General features: G+C 36.3%; 1 protein-coding gene across 6 annotated transcripts in view; it reads left to right on the plus strand.

The window, feature by feature from the left end:
- Positions 1-19230, plus strand: part of LOC117225653 (uncharacterized) — a 1038968-nt gene that overhangs the window by 836184 nt on the left and 183554 nt on the right. For all 6 annotated transcript variants that reach the window (XM_076526304.1, XM_076526306.1, XM_076526305.1 and 3 more), the window contains one exon: positions 10199-10739. In XM_076526304.1, coding sequence (XP_076382419.1) covers positions 10371-10739 — 369 coding nt within the window. In that variant the 5' untranslated portion in view covers positions 10199-10370. The remainder of the gene's footprint in view (positions 1-10198; positions 10740-19230) is intronic.

Consider the following 19230-nt stretch of genomic DNA (forward strand, 5'->3'; position numbering starts at 1 on the left):
CGTCAGCCCCTAATCCGTAGAAAACGGGTTTGCCGGTTCCCCTGCCCATCTCCATCTCCTCTTTCCCTAATTAATATCTTGCCCGTCGCGTTCCCCCTCCACGTCTCTTTCCACGCCGTCGTTGTTGTCGCCGTCGTCGTCGTCGTCGTCGTGGTCGTCGTAGTCGCGTCGTAGTCGTAGTAGTCGTCGGTAATGAAATGGGTCCTCCCTTTTGAATTTCCATCGGAGCGACCGTGGCGTCGCGTCGCGTCGCGTCGCTTCGCGTCGAGCCGCGTCGCGCCGCGCCGTCGCCCGTCCCGATGAAAGCCTGTCGTCCAGATGGCCCGATAAGCGGAACCGGTAATTAATAATTAACGGTTAACAATTAAGAGTGAAATTAGCGCGTAACGCCGCCAGGTTTAATTGGACGTAACACACGGGGGCCGGGCAGGTGGTGCGCGACGGGACGTGCGCGACTCCTTCTTCGACGTTCCGCCGTTCTGAATTTAATTTCCTCCCCGGCCACCGCCACGGCTGATAAATATTACAGCCCGCGCGATGCCCCGCGCTCCCCTCCCCACCCCTCCCAGCTCCCCACTCCGGGGTAATTAAATTCAGCAAAAACGCTTCTAATTGAGTAGTCGCGCTCGAAACGCCGTTTTAGGACGATTCCGGGCCCGCGATGTTTTCTCGGACGCTAGGCGAAACGACTAGGCTTTTGCGCGAGAATGTAGAGACACTTGGAGAATTTTCGAATTTTGTTGTGCGATACTACATGACAAGATTATTTGACGCGATTGAAAACGATTCTGTGCGAATCGAAAATCATTCTGGGCGTATGATTGATAGGCAAAATAAAAATGTTTAGCGACGCTGTGAAATGACTAGGTTAGGTTCGAGAATGCGGCGAGATTATTCGACGCAAGCTCGGCAAAAACACCTCTAATCGAGTACTCGAACTCGGAAAGGTCGATTTAGAAAGATTCGAGGTGTACAACATTCTTTAGGACACCGTCTGATCACTAGATTAAGTGCAAGCCCGCGAAAATATCTAGGGAATTTAGGTACACGTGACTGAAGTATTTGATACAGTTAAGTTCTGTAGTATCGAGCCTGAATGAGTATTCGCTCCTTGAGGCCTCGATTTAGGACGAATCAGGATGGATATTTTAGGTTATGTATGTGATGGAATATTTTAGGTTAGGTGCGAGAATGTGAAAGCATGTAGTAATCTATTTAGGAATTTTGTCGTGGTAACTCTGACGGAATGATTAGAATTATTTTATAATTAAGTTCAGTAATATTCTTCAGTATTTATGGCGCGACATGTTACGCAAATGTTTGTAAAACAAATAACGAATAATAGTAACGATAATAGTAATGATTCTGTCTTGAAATATTTTACTTAATTCGATTTAGTTTTGTTTTGTTTTAAACATTTATGTCGTACAATGAAGACCTAACCCAGGCTCAATCGAAACCTAATCTGGACCTAACCTGAACCTAACCTACACTCATAATGTTTAGGGAGTTTCGAAAACAGTTGAAAACAGCCGAAAGCAATAATAATTTCTGTCTTAATGTACCAATTCAATACCCAAAGTTCGATACTCTTAGAACACTTATACAATTTTTTGAATTGTCATAAATTGATCGCTATTTGTACATGGATTAAGAAAGATAAAAACCGTTTTTTAATATTCTACAATTGGTGTGCGAAACGTTTCATTTTATTTTGAATATTATTTATAATATAATAATAATATATTATATTATATATTATATTATATTATATTATATTATATTATATTATATTATATTATATTATATTATATTATATTATATTATATTATATATATATTATACTATATATTATATTATATTAATATTGTATTATTGAATATTATATCATTTTTAAATTCTTTTAATCTCTCTACTATTTTAAATTGAAATCATTAATTTTTGCCATAGCTGCATAAAATCTGGTTAGCGCTTTATAGCGAAACAATTTATTTTACTCCAATTAAATAACCGAAAAATTTAATTTTCGACACAGAGAAGCGAATTCCCGGTCGTCGTCGCAAAGCTCGCGCGCGGAGAACTCGGAAATCTGATTGGATGCCGGAAAAGTATCATAAAGGGAAGTAATTAGAGCGAGCATTGTTCAGCGACGCGACGACGACGACGACGACGACAGAGTTCCCGAAGACGATCCCTGAAGCCATCGATCCCGACCCGACGTATCTCCCCAGATGATTCGAATTAGCGACGAGCAGAGATTAGAGCTTTGATGTCGTCGCGCCGACGACGCGGCTCTAGGATAAAGAAAAAAACAAGGACAGTGTTGCCAACTGCGCGTCACTCAAACGTAAATAATCCGGTCCGCCGGCTGGTTTTCGATTTCGTTTCTATTCTTGGGGGGGTGGAGGGGGGGGGAGACACGCGCCGGCGTTCCAAGCCGGTCAGAGAAAACGCAATTAAATACGCGGCGATATTGAAGCAAACCCGCCACCTGATGAATCCAAATTAGATTCCGTCCGGACAGTTACACGGAACGCAAGTTTTTCATTGTGCCCGGAGAATTTTGTGAATTAATAAGCGTGCTGGAACGGCAAATTAAATGACAGACGTATCCCCATCCCCCTTAGTTTTCGCGACATTCGCGGAGAAGGTATTGTTACGATACCTGATCTGAATCTATAGTTTTAGATCCTTGAAGAAAAACCTAATTTGGACCTATTTTGTATTCTTTTCGAGCCTGGCTTAAGTTGTACTTATTTCTTTTTTTTTATTCTTTTTTTTTAATGTAACCTAACACAAACTTATCCTAATTGATGATTAGTAAAAAAAATTGAGAGGTTATGTCAAGGTTGTTTGATACACGAAAGATTTATATGATAATATAATGTAATATTTTATTATATTATATTATCATATAAAAAAGATATAATATAAATAATAAATATAATAATATAATATATATAATATATATAATAATATAATAATAATATATATATAATATATATAATATATATAATATAATTAATAATAAAAATATAATATCAATTATAATGTTATATTTTATTATATTATATTACATTATATTATAATTGATATTATATGTTTATAATATAATGTAGGAGTTCGGTATATTTCTGACGTGTTGTGTTTATGAGGACTAGGAGAAAATGGTCGGCTATTCTGGTCGGTCGGAATAGCTTGATTAGTTAAAGCAATCGTCGAGCAAGCAAAAAGATCCGGGTTCGAATCCGTTTCCGATCTATAACCGATCGGGGTTCGACTTCCCGTTTATTTTCTGCTACGATAATATATAATAAAAAATTATATTTCTATAATATAATTATAAAATACACAATTTTTTAAAAAGAAAACAAACAGTTTGTGAAATTATACTTCCATAATTGTTCCTTTAATAAAAAAATGTCAATGAAAATCAATTGAAAACAAATAAAAAAAATATGCAACTGTCTACAACGAAAAATGGTAATTTCTTTAAATATTTTTAATGAAGATTCCATGACAATACCTTTTAATGATTCAACAGCTCTAACAGCCTGTCACTGAATTTCTCGATGCGGTCGCCGTGCGGGACGCAGTAATCGGTACATTTTGAAATCATGGTTTACGACGTTAAAACGGCCGTAAAGCGGGCCGTGCAAGGTAACACGATAAATTAGATAGGGTCTCTTGGCTACCTGCCGCGCAGGTTATCCTACGGGGGTGCGTTCAGCCCCCGTGGCACCGTTAGATCTCCCTTAGTGCCCTAAACGTCAGGTCTAGGGGATCCCGAGTGAGCGAAAGCCGGCGTGGAAAAGGTGGCTCGTTACCCGCCGCTGGACAAAAAGACAGAAGTCCTCGAATAGGTCGGCGATCCTGTCCTGGCGGCGACACCCGCTGAGCTACCAGGAAGGACGATTATTGTTAATTAAGGTGGGCGTGTCGGGCAGATCGCACGCCGCGGTCGGTACCACGGCCCTTAACGAAGGGACAGGTCAGTCAGTTTTATGAATTCTAATGGCATCCCTTTTCAGGCCCGCTCGGGCCGGTTGACGAAATACCTTCCTCTCAAGCATTTGCATGTCACCGGCTCGGTTTCGTCGATCCTTATGCGCGAATTTTCGGATGCTATCTCAACTGTCATCTCGGATAATGGAATCAGTTACTATACGCTAGCCAATTACTGTGACTTCGGTTTATTTTCAATTTATTTTCAATTAAAATTATTATTATTAATATAATTTAATTTAATTTTTAATTTAATTTAATTTAATTTAATTTAATTTAATTTTTAATTTAATTTAATTTAATTTAATTTAATTTAAATTATTAATATAATAATTATTATTAATATTATTATTAAAATTAATTATTTATCAATTATTTATCATATAAGATATGTAACGTTGTTTTATTTTAATTATTTATTGGTTAAAATTACACATGCGAAAGACGGGGATGTTCTTAAAATAACACAAGAATTATTTCAATTTTTTGATTGCGAATTCGAGAAGTTCTCTGTAAAAATGACGAAAAAGCTTAAGAAAATACTGAACGAATGAAGATCAAAGCTGTTGAAGACATGATTTCTATATTGGCGATACTGATATAGGTTAGGTTGGTGTGACAGTTGTTACAATCAGAAAAGACTGTGCCATGCGTAAGAACACATGTAATCGTTTAGGTCTAATGTTGTTTTAGTTATTGTAATATATGTATATATTTTTTTTATTATAACAAAAATAATAAAAAAATAAATCGTTTATTATAACGAAAATAAAGATATCACAATGCATAGATAAAACGTATTAAGATCACAGAAAAACAAAACAGTGATTATTTTTGTTTTCTGTTTCAATTTCAATAGTTTATTCACTGTGCACCGTGAGTGAATCTAATTTTCACTGGAATCTAATTTTCACTCATCTCTGTCATATTTTTTGAAGAGGAGAAATGTACATTTCGAAGAACTTTCTTATTCGACAAGCAGCTCGGGTCACCTTGACCTTCTTAAATAGCGCCAGGTATTTTTGATTAAACAGCGTTATGGCCGACGAAAAAAAAAACGAATTCAACGACCTGCCACACAAAGACCTCCGGGGCCTCGGCGACTTTTAACCTCGTTCGCTGGCTCTTAATGCAATTAGCCCGCCTATTCACCGCCGCCGGCCCGTGGTATTATCAGGTGTTGACGGTCACGAGGTATTTGATAACCAATCAAACGCTATTGTCCGGCCAGCCGGCCAGCTGTTGATCGCTTCCCGGAAACTTCGCCGATTTTATTAGCTGCCGAAGAACTTCGGACACTGCCTCGCGTTTGTTTATTGTTGCTTGTACTTGGCCAGGATTAATTTTAATACTCTTCGCTAGGGTAAGACCTCCGAAGTAATTACGGGATTATCCTTTTGTGTCGGGGCTGTGCTCACGGTGACAGAGGCTCCGGGATCATCCCCTAATAATGCTGTTTCTAGGATTTTATTGCGGGCTTTTGTTAAATTCTTCGGTGCGCGTTCAGGTACGATTCTGAATTTCTATTATTTTTTCCAATGGGGCAATGAATTTCCAATCTTTTCGAGAATGATCGGCATGCTGGGTTATGGCTGACCCTAAATAAAATGTGCCAGGATGTATTAATTTAAATTTTGGTACGGGACGCATTATATGTTATTGTTAAATCATAAATACGTGAGAAATTAAATTTTTGGTATTAATGAAAATAGAAGTACAGTGTTGGGATCATGATTGACCCCAAATATAATGTGCAAGAAAAATCCGTTATATTTTATTATTAGTTTGTTTAAAATGGTACATACGTGAGAAATCAAATTGTTAGTATGGAAAAAATAGAAATAGAATGTTACGGACATTGTTAACCCCACATTTTTATTTTATTTGTTATACCTATTTTTTATTATACCTTGTTATACCAAATTAATTTTACCATCATTATAGAAAAAGCTATAAACTCAGTCGAAGAAAAGCTATTAGAAAATAATTTTTCAGTAAAATGTTGAAAGGCACCTTCCGTTTGCCGCGGTCCTAACAATTACAAAAATTAGTTAGCAACTTTATTAAGTTGCTAATCGTACGTTCTTGTTTCTCAATTATTTAAATTTTACCACCAATTCCTGTTTCCCATGAACTCATGAAATCAACAGTCCAGTTTTAAGAAACGCCCTAATAAAAAGCTTGTCCGAACGGCAATAAAAATTTGCAGATCGACACAGAACTTGTTTCAGTGGTTCGCGGTGCTTGCTACCTTCTTCTTCTTCCGTGATCCGGATTCGGTCGTTGGAGCGGCTGCTCGATTTAATTGCACGTCGTCCGGATAAACAAATAAACCGGTCCCATTGGTTCTCATAAAATGTTTATTACGGCGATTACTCCTCGCCCCCCTTCAGTTACAGTAACAATCGAGTACGTCTTCATCGCATGATGGCGGGATCTAGGGGTCGAGGGAATCGTCGCAACAAGTCAAGACCTTTGACCTTCCTGCCGCCATTCTGTTTTAGCAATCAGCAAGAAATGCGATTTATAAGAATTTTTTTCTCACCGAATTAATAATTTTTTTTTTTAAACGAGTATGGTGTTTAAAAGTACGCACATTCAGCAATCCATAGGTATTTTTTGAAAGTGGAATTTTAGAAAATGTCCGAATAATAACTTTTCTTCTGGAAGACGATTTTCACGAATTCTGTTTCAACAATTAATAAGAAATGCGATTTTCAGGAATTTTTTCCTGATAACATTAATTAACTTTTTCTTGAAATGAATATGGCATTTGAAAGTGCGTACATTCTGCAATCTATCTTAATTTTTGGACCGCGGAATTTGAAAAAATCTCTGTCTGCAGGACGATATTCTCACGAGCCCTGATTTAGCAATCAGCGAGAAATACGATACATAGGAATTTTTTCTGAAAAAATTAATGAACTTCGCTTTCAAACGAGTACGTCATATAAAAGTATGTATAGTGCACAACGTATAGTAATTTTTCTTCAGAAGATTCTGAGCTGCATAGTGAGCGTGACTTACACAATTTCAATTTCTAACAATCTGAAAAGATGTGATCTTTTAGAATTTTTTCTAAAACTAAAAATTGATCAATTATTCCCTCGGACGAGTGTGCCTATTTAAAGGGAACGACTATAAAATTTTACAGACAAATTTCTTACTTTCATATTGTTAAGTCTGTGTCGGATCGAATTTAAATATTTCCTCGACCAACGAACTCTTTCTCGTATTGCTGCAGCGTAAAAGGCAGCGTCCCTCCCGGCCGCCCGGCCACCGCCCGCCGAGATTCGTTTTGTTACGCGGCGTTGTTTCATCGGAATCGGGCCGGGGATTATGAAATCGTTGCGCTACCGTCTTAAGGACCGATAAAATTGCACCGGAACTCCGGAGGAAATTAATATCAGCCGGGCACAATTTCATCGGGGCGTCTAATGCAGCGGTCGTCTTTACGGCCAGTTCCGAACTGCGCCGAGCTAAATATCGTTGCCTCGAGATTTTCTTATGAAATAAGTTTCGAAGGCTGTTTGAACTGTCCCGATCGGGACTCTCGATCCGTCACAAAGCCACTTTGCTTTCCCTTTCGATGTAATTAACGGGCCCCGTTGGCCACCCTTGCCGTTCGTCCCTTCAGCGTCGTTCGGACATACGCACGCGTGAAATTCGAGGTTAGGTCCATTAGAAATTAAAAACAGTAAGGAATTGAAATTCTACTCTAAGGTAGAATTTATTAATGGCACACATGAGCAATGTTGTTCTGCTTTCTGTTGAATAAACATTGCTACTTTGTTTGTGGACGTGATTTAATATATTAATAATATAATGATATAATATTATATATATATATATAATATAATAATATAATATTTAATATATATAATATATTTATAACAGATTTATAACATATTTGATATTACATAGTTTATTTAGTACCGCATAACCTATTTATTGCTACATATTTTATTTTGTATTATATATCTCACTTACTATTACATAACCTATTTGTTAATCTTTCCCGTTTACAATAGTATTGCACATCCTATTTGCAATAGTATTACATATTCTATTTACAATAGTATTACATTTAGTAAGACGAACATGAGTGAATGCTATTAGAAGTAACTACAGTACATTTGATTGCTACTTTTTGCATTTGACGCTAATTATTTTTGTTTTGCACAAAGATCCAGAACAATAAATAGGTTATGTAATATTATAGAGGTTATTTATAGTTACGTAATACGTTAAGTAAAAACAAATTGATTAGTTATCATTACAATACGAAATTTAGTATTACATATAGTCACGTAATCTCTTTACAATTACATAATAGATGCCTTAATAAATATTTTAGATAGTATTACAATACTAAATTTAATGTGACATAACTTATTTATTATTACTTAACCTATCTACAGTCACGTAACCTATTACATAATAGACAGCTTATTGAATAGAGTAGTTAGTATTACAATACTAAATTTAGTATTATATAACCTGTTTCTTATCCCGGATCTTTGCGCAAAAGAAAAATCATTTACATTAATTGCAAAACATAGCAATTGAATTTCTTTCTTCCTGTAATGACTTTGATAAGGTGACTCATTAATCGGTCTGCTTCTTTAAATGGCGGCTATTCATGTTTGTCGTAAACACATGCAATCAGCAATACATAACCTCTTTACTGTGACATAACTTATTTACTATTACAAAACCTATTTAGTATCACATAACCTCTTCACTATTACATAATATATTTACTATTACGTAAGCTATTTAGTATTACAAAAGCTATTTACTATCACATAACCTCTTTTTTTTACTATTACACAACTTATTTACCTTATCGCATAACCTACAAGCTAATGAAATGCACATGAAACGACTCGGCCGCGAAAGTTAACAATTGTTTTTTCACTGTTCGTACACCAATGGTTCGTAACAAGGTTGACGATCGCTGACGCTACATGCCGCTGTAATCAACAACATCGTTTCACTCATGCATCGTCTGCAATATACCCATATAATTGAAGCTATTTAGTAGAGCGAACGCCCTACTTGGCCGCACAACATATTGCCAATTAGAGCCAAGGAACCCGCGGATTTTCTCCAGCCTGCAAGGTAGAAAGTTTTGCATCGTGTAGGTTCGATTGCAGCAGAAGCATATCATCGTCGTCGTCGCCTTATACGCCGTGGCCGATCATCGAAGCGTGAAACCGTAGCAAATTTTCAGTCGCTGAAATCACGACCGATATGATCAATCCAGCCTACGTCTCTAACTCTTTCGTTATTTGATTAATTATTCTTTGCTATTAAATTTTTAACTACGTAATAATCAGTGGTATGTTCGCAGAATTCCAATTTAGAAACGATACTTGAATATTTAGAAAAATATTTCGTGGTAATATATATATAATAATATATATAATAATATATAATAATATATATAATAATATATAATAATATATATAATAATATATAATAATATATATAATATATTTTTCATTATGTATCCTCTTGATTCTGGTGATGCTCAAAATTACATGAAAAAGTTGCGCCAAACGCAAAAAGAACTTGTGATAGGAATGAGATAAAGCAATGCAATTCTTTTTACGTTGAAATGTTGTAAAATAAGGGAAAAATAAAGGGAACGTCCATTTCAGGATATTGAAAGAAACTCAACGGGTTATCAGATCATTTCGACGAAAAAATACACGGTCTCGTTAACTGATCGCTTAATACGATTTTTTCAAAATCCTGAAGTGGTAAATAAATTTTACGACCGGATTTGAAATCAGTGTATAACATGTCATGAAAAGTTCCAAATATACACGGCAAGCACAATTTAATAATAAATATATAAAATATATTATAAAGCACAAATATATATAAATATAAAGCACAATTTTTTTCACTTTAAATTTAACAAAAATTGCCAATATTAAAAAATGCTCACACTACGATCTCTTTATTAACAACAATTCAGCTTTAAAAAAACTACTGCATCACTTTATCTCATTCCAGTCAAAATTCTTTGATTTCGGTACAGCTTTTTGATTTACTTTCACCGTGTATCGGGCCAGGTCGGGCCTGGTCGGGCCGGGCCGGGAATGGTGGCCGCCACCTGTTCAACGAGAGCAAAAACCCTGAACGAGTCAACCCTGACCCGCTGTTGTTTCTCCTGTTACAGTTATCTGTCGCGAGTCGGAATACGCGACCCGGTTCTAAGAGAGCCGGACTTCATTGAGCTTCGACCGCGGCCGAGGCTAGAAGCTTTGCCTTTTTCTACGTGGGAAGCTGTTGGTGGGCTCATCGGGCCCACCCTCTCATCGGTCAAGCTGGCGAGCGCTCTAACCGCTGGTATGAACCCCCACCACCCGGGCCACTCTGCAGCCTACCCGCATCATCCCTCGCTCTCGAGCAGTCCCCATCATTCCGGGCCCCACCACGGCTACAGCACCGGCGGCGGGGGCGGCGGGGGTGGCGGCGGCGGCACCACCACCACACCGGACCTGCCGAGTCCCCACTCGCCGCCGCATGGACCCGGAATCGATCCGGCAACCCCCTACGCCTCCATGCAGCCCGGACAAGGCATGGGCAGCAATGGGCACCATCACGGCGGCGCTGGTATGATGACCGATCATCCCCATCACCAGGGACACCCGCACCCACACTTACCCGGACACCCTGCTTATCCACCGGTTAATCACAACAACAACTGTACGCTCAAGGTAAGGCTACGTTTGCTTCTAATGTGTCAACTCCGTTATCCGGATTTCTGGTTCTTGTTGTACAAACATGTTGCCCGACTGAGTTGGGCATTATTCGGACCACTTCGAATAATTATTTATGGATGATAATTATCCGAATGAATTTCTTGCAGTCGAATATTTTATTCGAATTACTTTTTATTCGAATAATCCGGAAAATTCTATATTCGAACGATTCTAAAAATTCTTTATTTGAATAATTCGACGAATTCTTTATTCGAAAATTCGACAAATTCTTTATTCGAATAATTCGAAAAATTCTATATTCGAACAATTTAAAAAATTCTTTATTTGAATAATTCGACAAATTTTTTATTCGAAAATTCGACAAATTCTTTATTCGAATAATTCGAAAAATTCTATATTCGAACAATTGTAAGAATTCTTTCTTCGAATAATTCGAAAAAGAAAAACTAAATTTAATATAAAATAATAATAAAAAATAATAAGATAAAAATATAAGAAATAAATATATCGATAAAAACAGTGAAAAAAATATATTTTATTTTCTATCATTTTTAATTAAATCAATTATTTTTCGGATGAATTCCTGTACGAATAAATTCTTATGCGAATAAAATCTTATTCTAATGTGTATATATATGTATATATATACATATAAAATAAGAATAGTGCTCAATTTTTATATTTAGCACAGGCTTCCTCACACTTTAGAAAATTCTATTACAAACGTATAAAACTTGCAGAGTTAGTTTATGATAATTCCCAAGTTAATTTTAATTTCGCCCGGTCCGCGTGTCGTCACATTGAACCGATAGGTTCAACGATAGGAGCACGCTGATCGAGAGTAGTGATCCAAGAAATCGCGGTTTCCGAGAAAACGGGTTTTCCAGAAATTCGTTTTGGAAAGCGAGAATTAAGTGGAACCCACCAGCAAGAACAGTGGCGAGCGGTACCATTAAATAATTTTCTTCGGGCGATATCGTGGAAATCTGACGACGGGCAACACTTAAGTCCACCTTTCTCTGGCGTTCAAAGTCGGACAGGAATTTCAATTGATTTCCATCGCTTGGCCGAGTAATTCAAGACCGAATTACGGTCGATCGTCGATGGTCGCGATCGTTATATGCCCTCATATTTATTTAGTGTCCCATTTAGCGTTATTTGCTCGTTGGTCAGCTACCGCACGAGCGTGTTAACAAAAAACCAAATGAAATTAAACTTCCCTAGCCTCGATTGCCCCCCCCCCCCGCCCCTGGGGGCACCTGTCTAATGATACCAACATGGTCGAGTAGCTCGTCATCACTCGCGTCATCCGCGTCTCTCACTCTCTCTCTCTCCACCTCTCCCACACTCTCTCTCTCTCTTTCTCTCTCTCCCTCCTTCCATTTCTCTCTCTTTCCCTCTATTTCCCACTCTCTCTCCCCCTCTCCCTCTCTCCCTCTATCTCTTTCTTCTTCCATCTCTCTGTCCTGCTCTCTTTCTCTCTATTTCTCTTTCTTTCTCTTCCTCTCTTTCTCTTTCTCTTTCTGTCTCTCTCCATCTCTTTCTTTCTCTCTCACTCTTTCTTTCTTTCCATCTCTCTCTCTTTCTCTCACTCCATCTCTCTCTCTCTTTCTTCCTCTCTCTCCATTTCTCTCTTTCTCTCTCTTTCTCTCTCTCCCCCGCTCCCTCTCTTTCACTGTACATGTGTTTCTCTCGTTGCGGGCCGTGAACGGTTCTCCGCGCGCAATTAAAATACACTTTCTACGCGGTGCCGTCGCGCGAGGATGGCCACGAGAAAAAGTTTTCAACCGGAAGCACCGGGAACCGAGTACGTACCGCATTGTTCGCGTAATAACCACTGTTGGTCGTTTATTACGTAAGCCTACTTCGCTCGACGATTTCCCGCCAACGAGAAACGTGTCCGTAATCCGCCACGGTGCCCAATAAACACAGTCGCCGATTGGTACCGTGGATTGACCAAGCAACTGCCGATTGCTGTGGTCAATTCACTGTGAATATTCAATTCTCGTTGATTCCTTTCTCGAAAGTGGAAGCATGTTATTTGCCGATGCGGGATTCTTCGTATTCTCATTGACCAGGAAAACTATTGGGTTGGCAACTAAGTAATTGCCGATTTCAGTTATAAATGTATTATAAAATTATTATTATTATATTATATACTGGGCTTCGACCGCTTATTGGCTTGGCTGCCTCGCGTCTCGCCTGTCATTGGTCAGTGTTTTTCGTTAATAACTCGTTAACGATGCCTCTGAGAAAATTTTTGCAATGAAAATTGTTACTTCAAATGTCCTCAGAAACCCCTCGTATCCTGTGATTGCGTAACTTTTGGGACACCGTGTAGGCCAAAGCGATTTTATTTAGGATGATGGGTAGAATGAGATAGAATGATATTGCTAATTATAGCTGTTACTAGACTAGTTATAACTATTTTTATGGACATTGTTTTAACAATAGATCGTGAGAAAATTTTCGCTCATTGTTTGAAAGATTCAATTAAATCTGATTGGTGAGGAAAAATAGTATATGTTTTTAGTTGCATAGCTGTCACTAGGCTAGTGATACAGATTTCCATCGATTCTGTTGTAAAAGTTAAATTGTGGAAAATGTTTCATTCAGTAAATACAAGACTCTATTTCATCCTGATCGGCAAGCAAGAATAACTGTTCATTTTAATTGCCGTGATGCAGAGAGATACATAGATTGGACAGGAAGTAACTGACTGCAGTCATCAATAAACCTTTTTGGTATGTCCAGTTTGACCAGTTTTGGTCTTGCACCATTTTGCCAAAGCTAGATTGTGGGAAAATTTAATTCACTGACTGCAACATCCTTTGGAACATAATTTGCAAGCAGGAATACTATTCATTTCTGTTACTGTATTACATAGGGACCCTTAAATAAATTAAGAGACTGTTGATTATATAGTTGCCACTATATTGTTACCATGAATTTTCCTAGAATTTGTTTTAGAAGAGTTTGTTCTGTGAAGAATGATATCATTCTTCCGAACCAGATTTTGATCAAGGGATTAATAAGTATCATATAGTCAACCTGTCATGTCATCATATCATCACATTATCACATTATCACATTGTCATATTATCATATTATCATATTATCATATTATCATATTATCATATTATCATATTATCATATTATCATATTATCATATTATCATATCATCATATCATCATATTATCATATTATCATATTATCATATTATCATATTATCACATTATCACATTATCATATTATCACATTATCACATTATCACATTATCACATTATTACATTATCTCATTATCATATATATTTGATCATTATATTATATATCATATATATATTATTATCATTATAATATCATATATTATCACATTATCATATTATCATACTGTCATATTATATTTGGATAGTGGTCCTGTTAATATGTATGTTCCCATATTCGTTTGCAAAAGTTAGTTTGTGGGAAAAATTGAGAGCAAGATTCTTTGAAACCTGATGCTCGAGGAAGTATGCAATTAATCTTCTTTACCGTAACGCAAAAAGATCCGCAGACTAGTCAAGGAATAGCTGATTATAGTCATTAGCAGTTCGTAAATTCCTTTTTAGAAACTATATTGAGGCATTACATTCGCCGGAAGATACCTTATGGCGAACGTTGCATTAAAATGTCCGCTATTAATTGGTGAACTAAATTACAGAAATAACTTCAGTCCAATACCAAATACAGACGCAGAGTCGAGGAAGTTTCATCGGAACGAACGTTGCTTCTCTATCAACGACTGCATCGATCATGCACACTTTCTAATTGGTAATACAGGACGTGTTGTGTTATTTCTAGACAGATTTATAAATTGCACGTTAATAAGAGGAAACGAGGTAATCGAGAATCTCGGTTAATCGATGTTTCTACGTCTGCTAGGAAGATTCGTCTTTTCTAGGTATTCGTGATTGATAGAATCGGCGTGTGGACTTGAAGAAGGTCAATTGACGATTAGGTTAATATTGAACAGAAATCGTTACCTTAATATCTCCACTGCGGTCGTTTGATATTGCTACTTCTACGTTGCTTCGAATAATCGACGCTAGAAGAATTGGAGTACATTATAGAGCAGAATATATTGTGAAATTGATTTGGTAAAAAAGGAGGGGGGAGGGCACGTAATTGCTACATGTACATTAATTAAAATAATCGAGTAAAAAAAGAGACAGAAACATAATATGGTAGAAAATTGATGTGGAAATTCAAAATTTTATAAACAGGGGAGGTTTCAGAAAATTGCTATATTTTTATTAATTCTAATAATTAATAAAAAAAAAGTAAATCAGGTACAATATGTAGCAAATTATTGCATAATATTGATTTGGAATTCAAATTCCGTTAATAGAGAAGGGTTCGCATCATTATTAGATTTACATTGATTCTAATAATCAATGAAAAAATAATTGAAGTAGAATATGCAGCAAATTATTGCACAAAATAGATTTAAAGTTCAAATTATGTTAATAGGGGTTCACGTAATTGCTACATTTGCGTTGATTCCAATAGTTAATAGCAAAATTCATTTAAGTACAGTATATAGCAAACTATTGCACAAAATTGATTTGGAATTCAAATTCCGTTAATAGGAAAGGATTCACATAATTGCAATTTTTACATTGATTTCAATAATCAACGCAAAGAAAATTCCGGGACAATATGTAGCGAACTATTGCACAAAATTGACTTTGCTCTGAAATCGCATTAAAGGGGAAGGATTCGCATAATTGTTACATTTACCTTGATTTCAGTGTTAAACATAAATAACAGATATACAATATGACACGAAATTAGTTGTGAACACGAATTAAATAAAATGAGAAGGTTTCACTTAATTTCTACATTTATATTGACTGCAATAATGAACGCAAGAATAAGAGTAGCAAATCAATGAACTAATATGTATCAAATTAGTGCGCAAAATTGGATTTAGAATTCGAAGTCTATTAATGGCGGAGGGTTCACATAATTGTTATATTTCTATTGGCTTCAACAATCAACACAAAGATAATTGGGGTTTAATATATATTAAAGTATTATGCAAAATTGATTTTGAACTGCAAACACATTAAAAGCACATAACAAATTAAAAACACATTAAAAACACATAATTGCTACATTTACGTTTACTCCAATAATCAACAAAAAATAACAGAAGTATAGTAGAACACAAAAATCTCATAAAAATGCCTGACTGCACCTAATTGCTACATTTATACTATGCTACCAACGATCAACACAAAATTAACAACTTAAATTACATCCAAAAAATGTACATAAAAGAATTTACGTAAAAAAAGTTACATACAAACTGTTCCAAGGCTAAAAAATAGAAACGAAAAGATGAAGTTTCATCCAATTGCTATAGTCCTCACGCGACAAGAAGGCACCTTCGTGTTTACATATTCCCCCTCTCACTAGCTGCGACAGTGGGGCAGCTAGTAAGCGGGGGAATGTAAACATAAAGGCGCCTTCTTGCCGCGTGAGGACTATACGTGTATACTGTTTGCTGCATTGAAGATAAAAAAAATTAATCTCTTGAGTACAGATATATTCGAAAAAATTCTTGCGTTTAAAACTGATTTAATTTGCCGATGCGAATTAGACTCGTCATCCGTAACTCAGGCGAAACAAGTGCACGACGAGTCTCGTTCGTCAAGTGTACCTAAGGGATTAAGAAAAGCAGTACAACACTAAAATTGATTTCAGAAGTTTAGTCTCATAAAAATGTTGGGGGGTCAAACACGGCACAATAAGGCCACCGCTGATGCCGAACGAAGACGTCAACTCGAACAATTCTCGCGCACGACAAGAACAAGCATCCCCGAAATTCCTGTCGGAAGAGTAAAAAGTCGGCCGGCATAAATCCGCGATGAATATAGAACAAAGTAGTTAAACTTCGGAACACGTTTTCTGAAAAACAGGTTCCCCGGATTGGCCACGGTCCCCGGCCCGGGTCACGTAGACTTGTCCGCTATCTACAATTCAAATAAATCCCCGTCGGATCTTGGAGCTCAGAAACGGTCCGATTAAATACGACGCGGTCGCGCCGCGCCATTAGCACCACCAGCAATAATAAAAGGTATCTACACTCGGGGATCGGTCCAGGACGAGCCCTGTCCCAACAAACAGCCGATTGACACGGTTCTCGAGCGGTCCACCCTCGAGGACAGTGGGCTCTCGAGACGATCCTGATCATCCTGTCAACAAATCAAGCTCCGCGACAGCTTTTCACCCGGCCAAATCGGCGTAACCGTGCACAGGTGAGGATCTCTAGGAAGGTATATAGCCGACGAGAGCGGGAGGGGTGGGGGTAGCCGCGATGGTCCGGTCTCCCAAATAGCTAGCCAAAATTCATGTTCGATTTTCCTGAAAATCGGTATTTTAGGGTTTTCGGGCTTGCTGAATTTGAATATATTGTCAGAAATGCAAAATTCAAAATGGGAAACTGAAATCGATGGAATCGAAATGGAAATCGATAATTTTACAATATTTGCCTAGGATTGTACAATTAGGAAAGAATATTTAATACGAGGATCTTAAATTTCAAATTGATTTTGTTGTTAATTATGGTAGTGATGGTTACTTTCTCGGCTGTTTTTTAGTAGTTAATTGATTGTATTTAATATTTACTCGATTATAAATGATATTGGCATAAACGATGTAATAATTGGCAGCACGATAGACAGCATGATCGTAAACGGTGCAATAATACACGGCATAATCAACGAGACGATCATAAACAATGTAATAATAGGCGTCATAATTATGAGCAACGTGATCGTAATTAATGTAATAATAAACAGCGCAATCATTGGGAATATTGTTTGAATGATTTCGATTGTACGAGATTGTATTTACAAGATTATATAAATTTGTACAGAATTGCATAAGATTGTACAAGGTTATGTCAAGGTTGCAGGTGGTTGCACAAGATTGTTCAAGAATGTACAATATTGTACAAGACTGTACAAGATTAGGAACAGGAATAGTAACACAATTGTAATAAATCACTTTGTTCAAGTCCTTTGTTCAACAAAGAATTTTGCTTCGAATAAAAAGGAACAAAATGTTTGTGCAGCTTTTGCAGGTAAATCTAGGGAAACTGAAATCCGAGATTGGACACGAAAAATCATATGATTGCATCGGAGAAAATACAGAACAAGTTTTTTGAAACGGAAATAATTCTTCAAATAACGAATAATTCTGTAGATATTCGTGTGCACTGATTCAAATGAGATACCCTGTATAAATTTTTATTTCGAAACGTTATTTAACGCGGTATCTTTTAGGTAAAAAATGTACTCTGAAATTGCGAGAAACTATTTTTCTTTATACATATCGCTGATTGACTTAGATTAAACTGAAATTGCACCAGATTTTTAATTTCAAATTAAATTACATTCAAGTACAATACAAATTAAAATACATCTAATTTTAAATTACATTTGTTTTTGTCCAGCTGTTCCAAGTTACGTTCGTTACTTTTTTGACACCGGTTAGATTTAACTAAATGGATTCAGAACGAACTGAAATTGCAAAAGGTCCAACAATATTTTTACCGATGTATTTTATTATACAATTTATCGAATTAATTTTGCAATGACTGTAGGAAGGGTCGAGAAGCGATTTTATAGAAAACACAGAACACAGGATATAAGTTTTATTAAAAATTGATAAAAGTTGTCCTTTGACCACCTTGGTAGAAATAGTTTCAAATAGAAATAAATAAACAGAGTCTTTTGACACTTATACAGTAGAAATAGCGTTATGTAAATCGTGCATTATTTAACACAGTGTCTTTTAGGTTAGAAAATACTGAAACTGAGGTAATCTATTTTTCTTTATGCTGCCGATTGACTTGGAAAATTGACTGAAATTGCACTACATTTTATTAAATTGTGTTAGACTGAACTGTAATTGTACCACGTTTAATTAAGTTTTGTACTATATAACTTTTGACGATTGTAGTGCACTATTTAACGCAGTGTCTTTTTAGGTTAGAAGATACTGAAAGAGAGGTAATCTATCTTTATACTGCTGATTGATTCGAAATGAGCTGAAATTGCACTAGATTTTATTAAATTGTGTTGTAGAATGAATTGTAATTGTATCACGTTTAATTAAATCTTGGATTGTATAACTTTTGACGATTGTAGTGCACTGTTTAATGCGGTGTCTTTTAGGTTATAAAATTGTTTAGGTTATAAAATTGAGAGAAACTATTTTTCTTTATGCTACTAATTCATACAGAATGAACTGAAATTGCACTAGATTTGATTAAATACTTATGTCAATGTTATTGCAATAACAAAGAATAAACCAAAACTGAAATACATTTAATTAAATCTCGAACGATATAAATTTTAACAACTATCCGATGCAGCATTTTTTACGTTAGAAACGTCCGTTATAAATATTCAAAAGAATTTCGATGCGCTATTTA

The sequence above is a fragment of the Megalopta genalis genome, chromosome 14 (genome assembly GCF_051020955.1).
Source record: "Megalopta genalis isolate 19385.01 chromosome 14, iyMegGena1_principal, whole genome shotgun sequence".
In the NCBI taxonomy this organism is placed as follows: Eukaryota; Metazoa; Arthropoda; class Insecta; order Hymenoptera; family Halictidae; genus Megalopta; species Megalopta genalis.